Below are 13,546 nucleotides of genomic sequence, written 5' to 3'. Positions count from 1 at the left end.
CAAATAACTCTAGCATTAGTGTGAGTCAGATCATAAGCTATTTCTCAGTGTAAATGGCACACAGTCTTAACATAGAGAAGCGCAATAATGATGTGTTTAGCCTATCAGATCTGGTGAGATGACTGTCCTTACTGTTATAAGTGGTAAATAAGTGATCAGATCGGATTTGCGTTTACAGATGTTACAGACCTATCTGTAAGGGTTGTTGTGCCGCTTTTATATGTAGAAGCAGGAAGGACGGAGGTCAGTCTGGATTTGATGTGAACTGTAGGTGTGTCTAAAAATGTAGAAAGTATGCAGGTGATGCAAACAGCTACAAGACAACTGACAAACCTACAACCTCTAGGATGCATTAGATTCAAAAATTACACATAACACATAATGGTTGCAACAGTATGAGATTTATTCTGGCTGTCCAGAAAAATCTAATGTCAATCTGAATACAATCCAGATATGCAAAAAATGTAATGTTCACAGTGGAAACCGAAATTCTCCGGTGCCTCTCTGGTCTTTATTTAAAAAGTGTGATGTGGGTTTGCATCATGATTTTGCATCATGGTTTTTAAAAAGAATAATAATAATAATAATACAATAAATAAAATACAATTCAATAAAATACTAATCACACTGAGAAATAATGTTGAATGCATTTTTATGTAATTTTGTCCTTTATTTAAACATAGTTCAAATATTTACATTTTTTTAAATATACACTGATAATTACACTCAAACTATTTTCATACCATGGTATACCTATAATGGATATACCATTGCAACCCTAAAGGAAAGCATTTGTAGGACTAAATTAAACCTCTTAATTGCAACTGACACAAATGTACATAAAGACAAGTGTGCTTTGTTTTAAAAAAAAAAGGCTGCTTCATGTTATTTCAACCCAGAAATTGTTGGCAACTGATGCTTGTTGGGGAAAAAAAAACTACAAAAACAATTAATAAAGGCTGTTAGGTATCATGAAATGCTTTTCAGTGTTGTGCAGCTGTATGAATGCTGCCCTTCAGTAGCGTGTTACTAGTATGAATTAGATATCTTAAATAGCTTACTTTTTCAGCTGTGAGCTTTATCTAGCCATAAGGTTTGTGCCAATTGTGTTTATCTGCTTAAAGAGTCATATTCTATTGGCAGTACTTCTTTAGAGGGCCTAGATGAGCTGTGTGTGCATGCATTTGCTCAACTGTGTCAGCATTGGGTGCAACTATAAGGAGCTAAACGCATTCATTAAAAGGAGTGTCCACAAACATTGGGACATATACACTATGTCCCCACCACGCTGGACCGTTTCAATTATACTTAAGTAGTAAATAACACACTTTAATAAATATAAACGTATTAATAACCTGAAATAAATTAAATGTATAATTTAAAAATAGAACCAGAAAGAAATGCTTTTTCTGATTTTCACACAAAGATTCATCAAACAATGAAGATCTTTCTGTCTGAGTTTGGTAGGTGACTAAAAAGCTGAGCCGAGACTGGAGCGACGGGGGTCGATTTGCGTCATCTTCCCGTGCACGCACAGTGACGCAGAATACGTGCGACTCCCCCCATGTTGTGTTTGAATGGGTTTGTCTGCGCGCGCGTACCTTACCTTACCTTAGAGCATTAAAATATTAATTTCACCTCTGATTACCCGAGTTTACCTCTGATTTACTGCACGATGAACAGCAGACTGCAGGAAATACGCGAGAGGCAGAAGCTGAGGCGGCAGCTTTTGGCACAGCAGGTGAGAGTTGGAGCTGAAGCTGCTGTTTGTGTCCGGAGAAGTTTCCTGTTTTTGTTTAGGAGAGAAAGAAGAGGCTCTTTCCCACACAGGCGACAGTTCTGCACATCATACTGAGGTTAAAGACGTATCTGTTGTTGTTGTTTTGCAGCTCGGAGCCGAAAGCGCAGACAGTATCGGAGCCGTTCTCAACAGCAAAGAGGAGCAAAAGGAGATCGAGGAGACCAGAGAGACCTGCAGGTATTCATGCTGATTTATTCCGTTCTCAAACTTACTTTATCACAACCCCCAACTGGTACTTCCACTCACTGGCCACTTTATTAGAAACCCCTACCTTGTACTTCCACTCACTGGCCACTTTATTAGAAACCCCTACCTTGTACTTCCACTCACTGGCCACTTTATTAGAAACCCCTACCTTGTACTTCCACTCACTGGCCACTTTATTAGAAACCCCTACCTTGTACTTCCACTCACTGGCCACTTTATTAGAAACCCCTACCTTGTACTTCCACTCACTGGCCACTTTATTAGAAACCCCTGCCTTGTACTTCCACTCACTGGCCACTTTATTAGAAACCCCTGCCTTGTACTTCCACTCACTGGCCACTTTATTAGAAACCCCTACCTTGTACCTCCACTCACTGGCCACTTTATTCGAAACCCCTGCCTTGTACTTCCACTCACTGGCCACTTTATTAGAAACCCCTGCCTTGTACTTCCACTCACTGGCCACTTTATTAGAAACCCCTACCTTGTACCTCCACTCACTGGCCACTTTATTAGAAACCCCTGCCTTGTACTTCCACTCACTGGCCACTTTATTAGAAACCCCTACCTTGTACCTCCACTCACTGGCCACTTTATTCGAAACCCCTGCCTTGTACCTCCACTCACTGGCCACTTTATTAGAAACTTGCTGTATACCAGTAAACTGGAGCTACGATGTATTAAAGTACACAGTGAGTGGAAGTACAAAGTAGGAGTTTCTAATAAAGTGGCCAGGGAGTGTATTCCTGTAACGCAAGCATGTACATCCCTGTACTTTACTCTGGATACTTATTCATCTTTGCACAGCTTTGGATTTTCCTTCTGATTATTTGAAACCTGTAAAGCTAAAACAGCACTAGTGCTTATTTTATATATGCATCTACAATCCAATTTGTTTTACATTATTAATAACTTCTGAAAGTAAGTAAGTAAAATTATGAATTTTAAACAGTTGTGTCGGTGTGTATGTGTGTCGATATATGTAAATTGTGTTGAGAAAAAGATTGATCTGTCTGGGAAATATTGATGTTTCTTACATGAAGTTTAGGGTTTATTAATAATCTTGATTATCCTTGTCTGTAGAGCATCATTTGACACAACGGTGCCCAGCTCCAAGAGGAAGTGTCAGACTGAGGGTGAGGACACGGAGGAGGATTTGGAGGAGCACAGGGTGAGTAAGACTGATTCAGCAGGCAGAATTAAAATGAAAGGATAACAGTGTGTCGCAGGTGTCTGATGGTGAATGTGTTGCAGGAGGACGTGGAGCCTCAGCAGCAGGAGGAGAGCAGCCCTTATGAAGAAGTCTACAAGGACTCTAGTACTTTCCTAAAGGTGGGAAAATGGTTCAGTCTATAAGGGCTTTCCAGATAGGCTTGATTGTTTTCATGCCATCTCATTAAATAGGAAATTACTTTTAAACATAAACAAGAAAGTGTTTTCATATCTTCATGTAGTGTCATAGTTTGAGATTTAGGTAAAGAAAAAAGGCAAATAGGGCTCCAAGTGGTTCAGCGATCTAATGTGCTACTGCTATGGACCGAGGTTAACAAGTTCGAATTCTGAGCCATGCCGATTTGCAATCAGTGGGTGGAGTCAGAGAGAGAGCACAAATGGCCGTACTCTTTCCGTGTGGGTAGATGGCGCTCTCTGTCTCTCATTACTCTTGGAACTGTGTTGGCTGGCACAGGTGTCTGTTAGGTGGTGTTGAACGTGTTAACTGCCCGTTGATGCTGGTGGCTGGCTGACCAAAAAAAGTCTAATACAAATCTTTCAAAATCAGCTGTCAAATTATTAAAGAAATGGCAACTGACCAGAAATAAAGATCTGCTCTGTTCAGTTTTCTTTTCCTGAAATTTTGCAATATGAGTAGATATCAATTACATTTTTAAGAAAAAGAATTTAATAAGTATTTCATCTTAAAGTTCAAGTAGTTTTGAACTTTAAGTCCACAACATAGGTTTTAAAAAACGAAATTGGAAACATAATATCTGTTCTGGATTTGTTCCTTTTAAGCTGTTGTGGTATCATAATGGGTTGTCTCTCTGTATTGACCAGGGTACACAGAGTCTCAACCCTCACAATGACTACTGCCAGCACTTTGTGGACACTGGCCATCGACCACAGAACTTCATCAGAGACGTGGGTAAGTCTATTTTCTTTCCTCAGAGACATATAATTCCAATGTAATGTAGTGGTGCAACTAGGGGGTGGGTGGGGGGAGGTCCTCATTCCCTCAACACTGGTAGAGCATTAGTAGAAGTAGGAAGAGAAAGAAAATGCAGACGAACAGAAAAAGGCTCTCTGATTATCATGGGAACTTGATAGATATAAGGCATTGCTTCATGCTTGAATTTGTACATCATTTGTTTTTAATGGTCTAGAAATGACAGTTACAGGATTACGTAACTCTTTGTGATACAAACATCTGCCTTAGTAGAAAATACAACCCACTAGAAACATGCTTGTTTATTGCTGTCCAGATGCTAGAGCTTTTCCACTAAAGAAATGGGTAAAAAGTAATCTTTATGTATGCCCTCAGGTGCATTGTTTGGACCCTCACTGTGGAGTCCTGTTCCTCAGAATGTCTTTATACAGAACTGTCCTACTTTTCCATTCTGAATCTGTGTTTTGTTCTACATTAAAGGCTTGGCTGACAGATTTGAGGAGTACCCCAAACTGCGAGAGCTCATCCGGCTCAAAGATGAGCTCATCTCCACCACCAACACTCCCCCTATGTAAGCACAACATTTATTTTTAACATTAGTGATTGCTACATCTGCAATGTTACTTACATGGCTGTTGCCAGTGAATAGGGTTTTATTTACATTTATGGCATATGGCTGATGCCCTTATCCAGAGTGACTTACCCATGTATTATGATTAAAATGTAAGAAAATGTAGAGTTAGGAGTATTACACAAGGATGTTTATTGGTGCTGTGTAGTGATCTTGACCTGTCGGGGAATTAAAGCCCAGTGTGCCATGCGAAAGGCAATGCTATTGTGGTGATATCTTGAAGGAAATGATGGTGAATATTTACACCATTTGTCGTCCCTTCTAGTCCTTCAGTGAACCAGTTAGCATTGAGTCCTTTGCATTTAGCTGTTTTGTAGAAGCTACAAAGGCAAGCCTGTGTGAGATTATATCATCACATCATAACAGCTTCTGTTAACAGATGCTATGTTGAGCTACTCGCAACTCACTGTTTAGTTTGGCAGTAATGATCTTCCATTACCTCCATTATTACCCTTATAGCTTCATGATAAACCTTGTTAACATTTTGTTCACCGATTTACTTATTGTTGCATTGTTTCCTTTTTTTTTTGGGTGTGTTGTGTATCAGGTACCTGCAGGCTGACCTGGACAACTTTGATCTTAGGGATTTGAAGTGCAAGTTTGATGTGATCCTGCTGGAGCCTCCATTGGAGGAGTACTACAGAGAGTCAGGAATCATCGCCAGCGAGCGTTTCTGGACCTGGGACGATGTAGGTTTATCACTCCTCCCTACGTTTGCTAATCCTGTCTCAGGCCTGCTCTCAAAAGAATGTCATTGTGGTTGGCATAGCATAGTAGATAATACCACTACCCTCCCTGTGGCAGACTAGGGTTCAATTCCCCAGCTGGGCAAACACCAATAAGAGTCCTTGGGCAAGACTACTAACACTGCATTTTCCTACCTGTCTAATTCATATGCAAGGTTCTCTGGATAAGAGCACCTGCAAAATGCTGTACATGTAAATTTGTAGTTTCTCTCTTCGTTTAGATCATGAAGCTGGAGATTGACGAGATCTCTGCTCTGCGCTCTTTCGTGTTCCTCTGGTGTGGCTCAGGAGAAGGGCTGGATCTCGGCAGGATGGTATGTTGTTTCTCATCTGTACACACAAGCAAACATTACTTTGGCAAAGTCCTTGATTGTGGAGGTTGGTAACATGCCAATGTTATTGTTGTGATAAATCAGGTCGCATGTCCTATCAACCATACCGTGTCTAGTCAAGTCAAATGTTTTTGTATAGCACTTTTTTACAACTACTGTTGTCACAAAGCAATTTTACATAATCAGTAGTATCTAGTAAAAGACAGAAAAATGTAAAAAGGAATAACATAAGACATGAAAAATCTAAGACCCCCAGTGAGCAAGCCAAAGGTGACAGTGGCAGGGGAAAACTCCCTCAGAGCTGGAGGAAGAGACCTTGGGAGGAACCAAGATCCTCCTCTGGTCAGAACTATTTATAAATTATTGATGAAAGTTACCAAACCATCCACACAACATGGCTGTGGTGGTAATGGTCAGAGTAATGAGAGTAATTATAGTTAATAGTGGCAGATAGTTAAAAATCCATTTAGGTTTCAACATGGTCATTAGGCAGGTAGCAGTGGTAGGAGGGTGTGCTGCTGCTCTGGCATGGCTGGTGGTGCTGGTGGGCCTGCTTGACCAGCAGAACTAGTAGGTGGCAGCTGGTCTAACGCAGGTAGAGGGGACCTCAGCGGGCAGTCTTCTAGGAGGTCGGGCTGGGTGACCATTTACTCGGAGAAGGTAAAGAGACAGTTATGAATAGAGAGCAGAGAATGTTAAGCAGTGTTTCTGACTACTTTGGCAGGTCTGACTAGAACAGCCTAGTTAAAGGGAAAGAGACAGAAGGTAACATGGACATGGGAGCACCCTTAAACGTGTTCCCTGTGTCCGCAAACCCCTGGACCTACAACCTTTATCTAAGGGGAAACATTAAATACCAGAAGCTAAACTATACAGATGAGTTTCATCTTAGATTTAAAGATTGAGACTGTGTCTGAGTCTCAAATATTATCTGGAAGGTTATTCCAGAGTTAGGGGGGCTTTATAAGAAAAGGCTCTTCCCCCTGCTGAAGTTTTCTGAATTTTGGGAACTACTAAGAAGCCAGCACCCTAAGAATTCTTGATGGTTCATAATATGTAATAAGATCTCACAAGTACTCAGGAGGTATAATAAAATAATTTTGTAGTCAATACGGAATTCCACTGGGAGCCAATGGAGTGCTGATAGAACTGGACTGATATGGTCAATTTTTCTAGTTTTAGTAAGGACCCTGGCTGCAGCATTTTAAACTAATTGAAGTTTATTGAGGTTCCTGCTAGAACAACCTGACAAAAGTGCATTACAGTAATCTAGCCGTGAGCTAATAAAAGCGTGTATTAGCTTTTCTGCAACCTGTACAGATAAGGAGTTTTCTTAGTTTGGCAATGTTCCTAAGATGCATAAAGGCTGTCCTCCTAATATTAGCAACTTATATGTTGCTCAAATGATAGATCTGAATCAAATATAACGCCAATATTTTTAGCTGCTAGAACAGGAATAATTGAAGCATCAGCCAAGTCTAACATTAAGTCTGATAGTTTATTTCTGGACCTAAAAGGAGAACCTTGACTACACTACCTGTTTTGTGCCAGACCACCTAGTGGACCGGCCTAGAGAAGGCAGTTTCGCTGACTGACTGATTAACAAATATGGTTGAAATGCACATGCGCATAGACTGTCTCTTGTTTGCCTAGGAGATATTTTTTCTGTGCTGACGGTCTAAGGAGTACCGCGCCGGCTATGCCTTTGTTGCTTGGCCCAGCATCACTACTTACATTACATTGTAACATTTGGTCCTTCACATCTAATGATTTCTAAGCCTCTACAAGGGCATGGCCTGAACCCTATAGGCAGGGTCACATGTATTGGTACATGAAACATAAAAAGAGTTATTTTAAAACCACAAAACTTTTTTTAAAATAAAGAGCAGATATTTGGGTCCCTAACTCCCTATTGTTGAAATCTCTTGAACTGACTATGTCTGACTATTCCATGCAGCCAATGGTGGCAAAACTAGAATTCTGTTTTGTTTGGTTTTTTGTCAATCTGTAAGACAAATACTTCCCAAATAAGAAACTTAATAATTGACTTGCAAGCTTATAATCACATAGAATTAAATGACAGACAACACGCACATTATATTGCAATCCAGAAACAATAGTCTGTAATTGCTGTTTGTTCTACAGTCATGCTGCTCTTTGAAGCTTCCGTCTGGCTCATCTGTGGCTGATGTTTTGAGGCTTTTGGCTTGCTCTTATATGAATTCCTGTTGTAATAATTTAATTTGAGCTGCTAACTTTTCTCCCAAATGAAAGCCTTTATAAGCCTGGGGACTTAAAGGGTAGCTCTGCTGGTAAAGGTGAACACGTATTGTCTGTTTACATTGGACCTGCATGGGTAGTTAATAGGGGTATAAGCCCTACAGCTGTTGGGTGTTTTTTTGGGGGGTATTGTTAGTGATAAACACACACTAGCCCCTGTCTCTCTGTTTGAATGTTTAAAACAAGGGTACACTCTCAGTACCAGGTTAAAGTGACACATCTTTTTTTGTAGAATGACACATTAAACTAATGTTTTTATCTTTTTATACTGGTATTACATCTTGAAATGGCATTTAAAAAAAAAGTGGTCCCCAACCCTGCTCCTGGAAAACTAACATCCCAGAGCCAGTGGGTACAACACTAATTACACTCCTCCCACCTTATTACTGCATTCAGAAGTCCAAAGACAATTTCTCCTGAGGATTTAAAGCAATACACATCATATCTAGTATTAAATCTATAATACGGTATTGTGCAGGGGCTTTAGGCACCTAAGCACATTATTAACAGTCATTTATCAATATCAATTATGAGTAAGTGTTTTTGTTTTCTTGTAAAAAAAAAAACCCTCCAGATCCCATTAAAACAGATGCAGGTAAACATAAATACAGTAAAAAGAAGCAATTATTTTGAAGAAAGTAGTTGAGAGCTAGTTGTGAGCTAGTTTGAAGAACAAAGCTTGGTTCCAGATTTCTGTAGGACACACTCAGCCAGGGTGTGGATGTGTTCAATTTCATCACTAGCTCAGTCACCTGATGTAACTGATTTACCAAACCATGGTGTAGGATGATGACTATAAATAACCCCTGACTCCCCTGAGAAGAGCTTCGGAGAAGACAGTGATGTAAAACCACACCGTTTTTATATTAATCTTATTTGTTTATTCTAATATTTTGCTGAGTAAATAAACAGTTATTGACCAGAGCTTTTTCATGCTAATTTTCACAGGTGCTTAAAGCGTCAAGCCTAGTATCGTGTAAGAGCCACTCTTCATAGGCTGATGTAAATCCCATATTCTAAATTGCATTAATGTGTCTGTGCCAAACAAATAGAGATCTGGATGTGTTTTGTGCAGGTAAAGAGACGTTTTTGGGTGTGTATTCACCAATATGAGATGGTTGGTTTTTATAAAAAAGACAATATTAAAATATAAAATATATTGGCATATTTGGAGGGTAAAAAGTTTTGTAATTCTCTGTACTGTTGTGTAACTATTGATACAGACTCTTGTTTTTGAGCAATTAGACAACTAATGCCTTTGCAGGAATTGGGCTTAAACAATGAATTCTGTGTTAGTGTTTAAGGAAGTGGGGTTTTAGGAGATGCGAAGATATCTGCTGGATCAAAACCAATAAGAACAACCCTGGCAAGACCAAAACATTGGACCCCAAAGCAGTTTTTCAAAGGACCAAGGTGAGGAACTGAGCCCTTCTAGTTTAAAACCAGAATGATACACATTCAAAACTGCACTACTGTATCGTTTCACTAACATCATCTGTTAGATTGCTGTGGGTACCATATAACACTAATGCTAGCTAACCAGTATGATTACAGAGAAAACTTTTGTGACTTTAGGCCTATGATACTCTCATATATGGTGAGATTTGTTGATCCCTTTCCTGAGATTCAGTTGGAGTCATTCCCCAACAGTTTTCAAAGCCATTAATCTGTTTAGAAGGCTCCACGGATCATCTATAATATATTGAACATTTTTAATTGTATTATTTGTATTATTATTTGTATAATAGATTCCTTTTACCCAACATATTCTCTGACAGTTTCTTTATATGTACCTATCACTTTTGTGTGTGTCTGTGTGTGTTTTAGGAACACTGTCTTATGGGCATTAAGGGCACAGTCCGGCGCAGCACTGATGGAGACTTCATCCATGCTAATGTGGACATTGACCTGATCATTACAGAGGAGCCGGAAATGGGAAACATAGAGAAACCTGTTGAGATCTTTCACATCATAGAACACTTCTGCCTGGGCCGTCGCCGTCTTCACCTGTTTGGCCGAGACAGCACTATCCGCCCAGGTCTAAACCTCGCATATATATATACATATATATATATATATTATTACCCCTAGAGATCATGTATTAATTATCTGTTAAAACGTAATTATCTGAGATTTGAGTGACAAAGTTAGGTTTTGGATTGAAGGGTCTAAATAATGTTGCCATAATATTAAGAATGTACTTATGGATAATTATAATGGTAATTTGAGTCATGGAGGACATGTTTTACAACTGTAAGTAATAATGAGCTTTAAAATGCCTTTATTTGCAGCTGTTGTAATTTTAACATTGTGAAATTTTACAGATATTTTATTGTTCCAGAAAATTTAGCAGCCAGTAGCAATTGCACAATACAGCACAGTAACGCAATACAATAATAATACTAATAATTAAAAATAACAATCTTGTTTTTATTTATGATTTAAACTGTGGAGCAGAGGGGCATATTAAGGAAAATGTATCTTTGTCCCAAACATTATGGAGGATAACTGTAGCACAGACCTGTACAAACGTACACCAAAATGTTGACCTATGTAGTTTCTCCTTGAGGTTCCATAATGCTGTCTATCAAATACCAGAACAGTGGTTTCAGTGAATTGTAAATTCTATTTGAAGGGGCTTAAAAAAGAAGAATAAAGTTAAAAAGAAATTAAATAGACCTGATAATGCCTGCGGACTCCCTGTTATTTTCTAAGTTAGAAATGTAATTCAAGAGATGCCCTCTATTACTCTCATAGGATTTAAAGATAGACACTGTACACATTTAGAAACACGTGAATGCTGACAATTCATCACGACCAGCTGCTGAATAACTGTTTGTTTTTACTCGTCAGGCTGGCTGACTGTTGGGCCCACACTCACAAACAGCAACTTCAACGCTGAAGCTTACTCTGCCCACTTCTCCTCCTCTCACCTCTCCGGCTGCACTGAAGATATTGAAAGGCTTCGCCCCAAATCTCCTCCCCCTAAAGTGAAGCCAGAGGGGGGCAGGGGAGCGCCACGAGGAGGCCGGGGAGGGACGGTGGTGGGGAGGGGTGATCGAGGCCGAGAGAGAAACCGGCCCAACTTCCGTGGAGAAAGAGGCGGCTTCAGGGGCCGTGGGGGACCTCATCGTGGATTTCCTCCCAGATAAAAAGCACTCGTTGTGATTATACTGTGCAAATCTCACACTTGTACTCTGACAATTTATTTTTTTTATATATGAACACAATGCAGTCCACAATGCAGCTTGTGGTTTATAGTATTGGTCCCTGCTCTTATTTTAATATTTCAGCCGGTGTCCACTGGATTCAAACATTCCAGCCTGTATGGAAAGCGCGTCAAACTTGTCATGCATGGAAGGCAGCCATATGCTACTGATGCAAGAAGAATGGGTTACCTTAAATAACGATGCTGTGTTCCTTTAAAACAAAAAAACAGGCCTTTCATTAGTAAAGCATGTTATTTAGTTTTACCACTTCATTAAATGTTCTCATTCAACTAATCAACTTTGAGTTGAAATGGGTGTGTTGGAAAATTAGCAGTGTTGGGAACCACTAGTGTAGCTGCTGTTCTTGTTTATTCAATGAATAGTGATGCTGTTCCTGCTCTTCAGTCAGAAGTACAGAGTACAGTGTTGCTGACAATGAAAAGTAAAAAGGTAACAGTTGGTCTAATACAAATATTAAATGGTGACAACTAGTTTCTTTTCCTTGTTAGCCACATTAGCATACTTAATCAAGCTGTTCCTGCTGATAGTCACAAACTATATGAATTGAACTTGTGTAAAAAATGTTAAATGCATTTAAGCTGAACTTATTGTTGAGATGTCATTTTCTGTATTGAATTTTTAGTTGTCGTAATAACATTCTTTTTTCCATTTGTGTTCATTGTGCCATTATTTCCCTTCTAGGCATAATATTGTTCTTTTTATATTTTTTGTCATTATACTTGTACAGTTGAAATTCTTCTCTTATGCCCTCTTTTTTGTGTTAGCAGTCATGTTAGTAACTAATACAGCAGATGTTAATCTGAAATTGAGTCACATTTTAATTTCCATGGTCCTAACAACACAATTTACAACACAAGCAGCAATTATTGGGGACCAAGGACTGAGCACTGTTACGAAGCCAGTAGAGCATCTGTACTAAGAGCCCTTCGAGCTTTAAGTACGGCTCAGCTTGACCCCCATACTTCATGGGGCAGTGGTGGCTCAGCGGTTAGAGCGCCGGGATATCGATAACAGGGTTGTGGGTTCGATTCCCGGGCTCGGCAAGCTGCCACTGTTGGGCCCTTGAGCAAGGCCCTTTACCCTCTCTGCTCCCCGGGCGCTGGAGTTGGCTGCCCACCGCTCTGGGTGTGTGTGTGTGTGAGTGTGTGTTCACTACCAGATGGGTTAAATGCGGAGGACACATTTCGCTGTACAGTTCACACTGTACAGTGACGAATACGTGCACCTTACCTTCAAGTTATAAGCAAGACAAGCACCTAGACCTTTCTCACCTTTCCCAAGGTGGTGGGACATCTGGGTGTCAGAACAGCGGAGTTGCTTGTCTGTCTATTTAAAGGGGAATTTAACACTGATCTACCCCAGATTTGTCTTTGACATTCAGGCAGAGTGTAGTATATGTTGAGTAATGTGCATATTTTGTTTCTCGATATCCATACTGAGTTTGTATTTGACAGTAGCTTAGAGGTATCTCTGGACTCTGGACACTAGCTGGGGAGATTTTCTGATTGGACAGCAGAGCACTTTTGTGAGTCAAGTCGCTCTGGATAAGGGCGTTTGTGGAATGCCATGAATGTAAATGTAATTGTTACATTATTACTTCTGGGTCACAAACGTCAGTCCAGGTCGTCTAAAGGGACTGGATGGAGCTCCATCAATCCAGGGTCTTTATACCCCTCCTCTAGCTGACCCTAGGTATTGTGAATGTTGAACTTAGGCTAGTGTGCAGCTGCCCAGATTGTTCTATTCTAGATAGATAGATAGCTAGATCGATACTTTATTGATCCTGAAATGTAGTAATTCGCACTGTTCTGTGTGAACAGAAGGGGGCGGCCTTGAGCTGCGTCTCACTGAACGTTCAACAGAACTAACGCTCACTGTGTGTGTGTGTGTGTGTGTGTGTGTGTGTGTGTGTGTGTGTGTGTGTGTGTGTGTGTGTGTGTGTGTGTGTGTGTGAAGACTCGTAGTGGAATCCCTCTTTAGTGATGACCAAGTGAGCGCTGGCTACGGTGCACATAAGCAGTACAGTGCTTTATTGAAGGCGCTGGATCAGTGCCAAGGGAACACGACACTGTCCAGCAAGGTGGGTCTTCTTGGTCTTCGTCTAGAAACGAATCGGATTTGGTGAAGATCGTTGGAATATATACGTTTCAAAATG

At 40.1% G+C, this 13,546-nt stretch overlaps 1 protein-coding gene across 1 annotated transcript; it reads left to right on the top strand.

The window, feature by feature from the left end:
* The first annotated feature begins 1,556 nt into the window (after window positions 1-1,556).
* mettl14 (methyltransferase 14, N6-adenosine-methyltransferase non-catalytic subunit) lies at window positions 1,557-12,130 on the top strand. The gene is made up of 11 exons (XM_072669920.1): window positions 1,557-1,741; window positions 1,890-1,978; window positions 3,092-3,179; window positions 3,263-3,340; window positions 4,064-4,151; window positions 4,653-4,743; window positions 5,351-5,492; window positions 5,771-5,863; window positions 9,458-9,574; window positions 9,989-10,199; window positions 11,015-12,130. The coding sequence occupies exons 1-11, from the start codon at window positions 1,676-1,678 to the stop codon at window positions 11,311-11,313; spliced, it is 1,362 nt and encodes a 453-aa protein (XP_072526021.1). The 5' UTR covers window positions 1,557-1,675; the 3' UTR covers window positions 11,314-12,130.
* The last annotated feature ends 1,416 nt before the right edge of the window (window positions 12,131-13,546 follow it).

The sequence above is a fragment of the Salminus brasiliensis genome, chromosome 24, assembly GCF_030463535.1.
Source record: "Salminus brasiliensis chromosome 24, fSalBra1.hap2, whole genome shotgun sequence".
NCBI lineage: Eukaryota > Metazoa > Chordata > Actinopteri > Characiformes > Bryconidae > Salminus > Salminus brasiliensis.
This window is presented reverse-complemented; position numbering and strand designations above follow the sequence as displayed.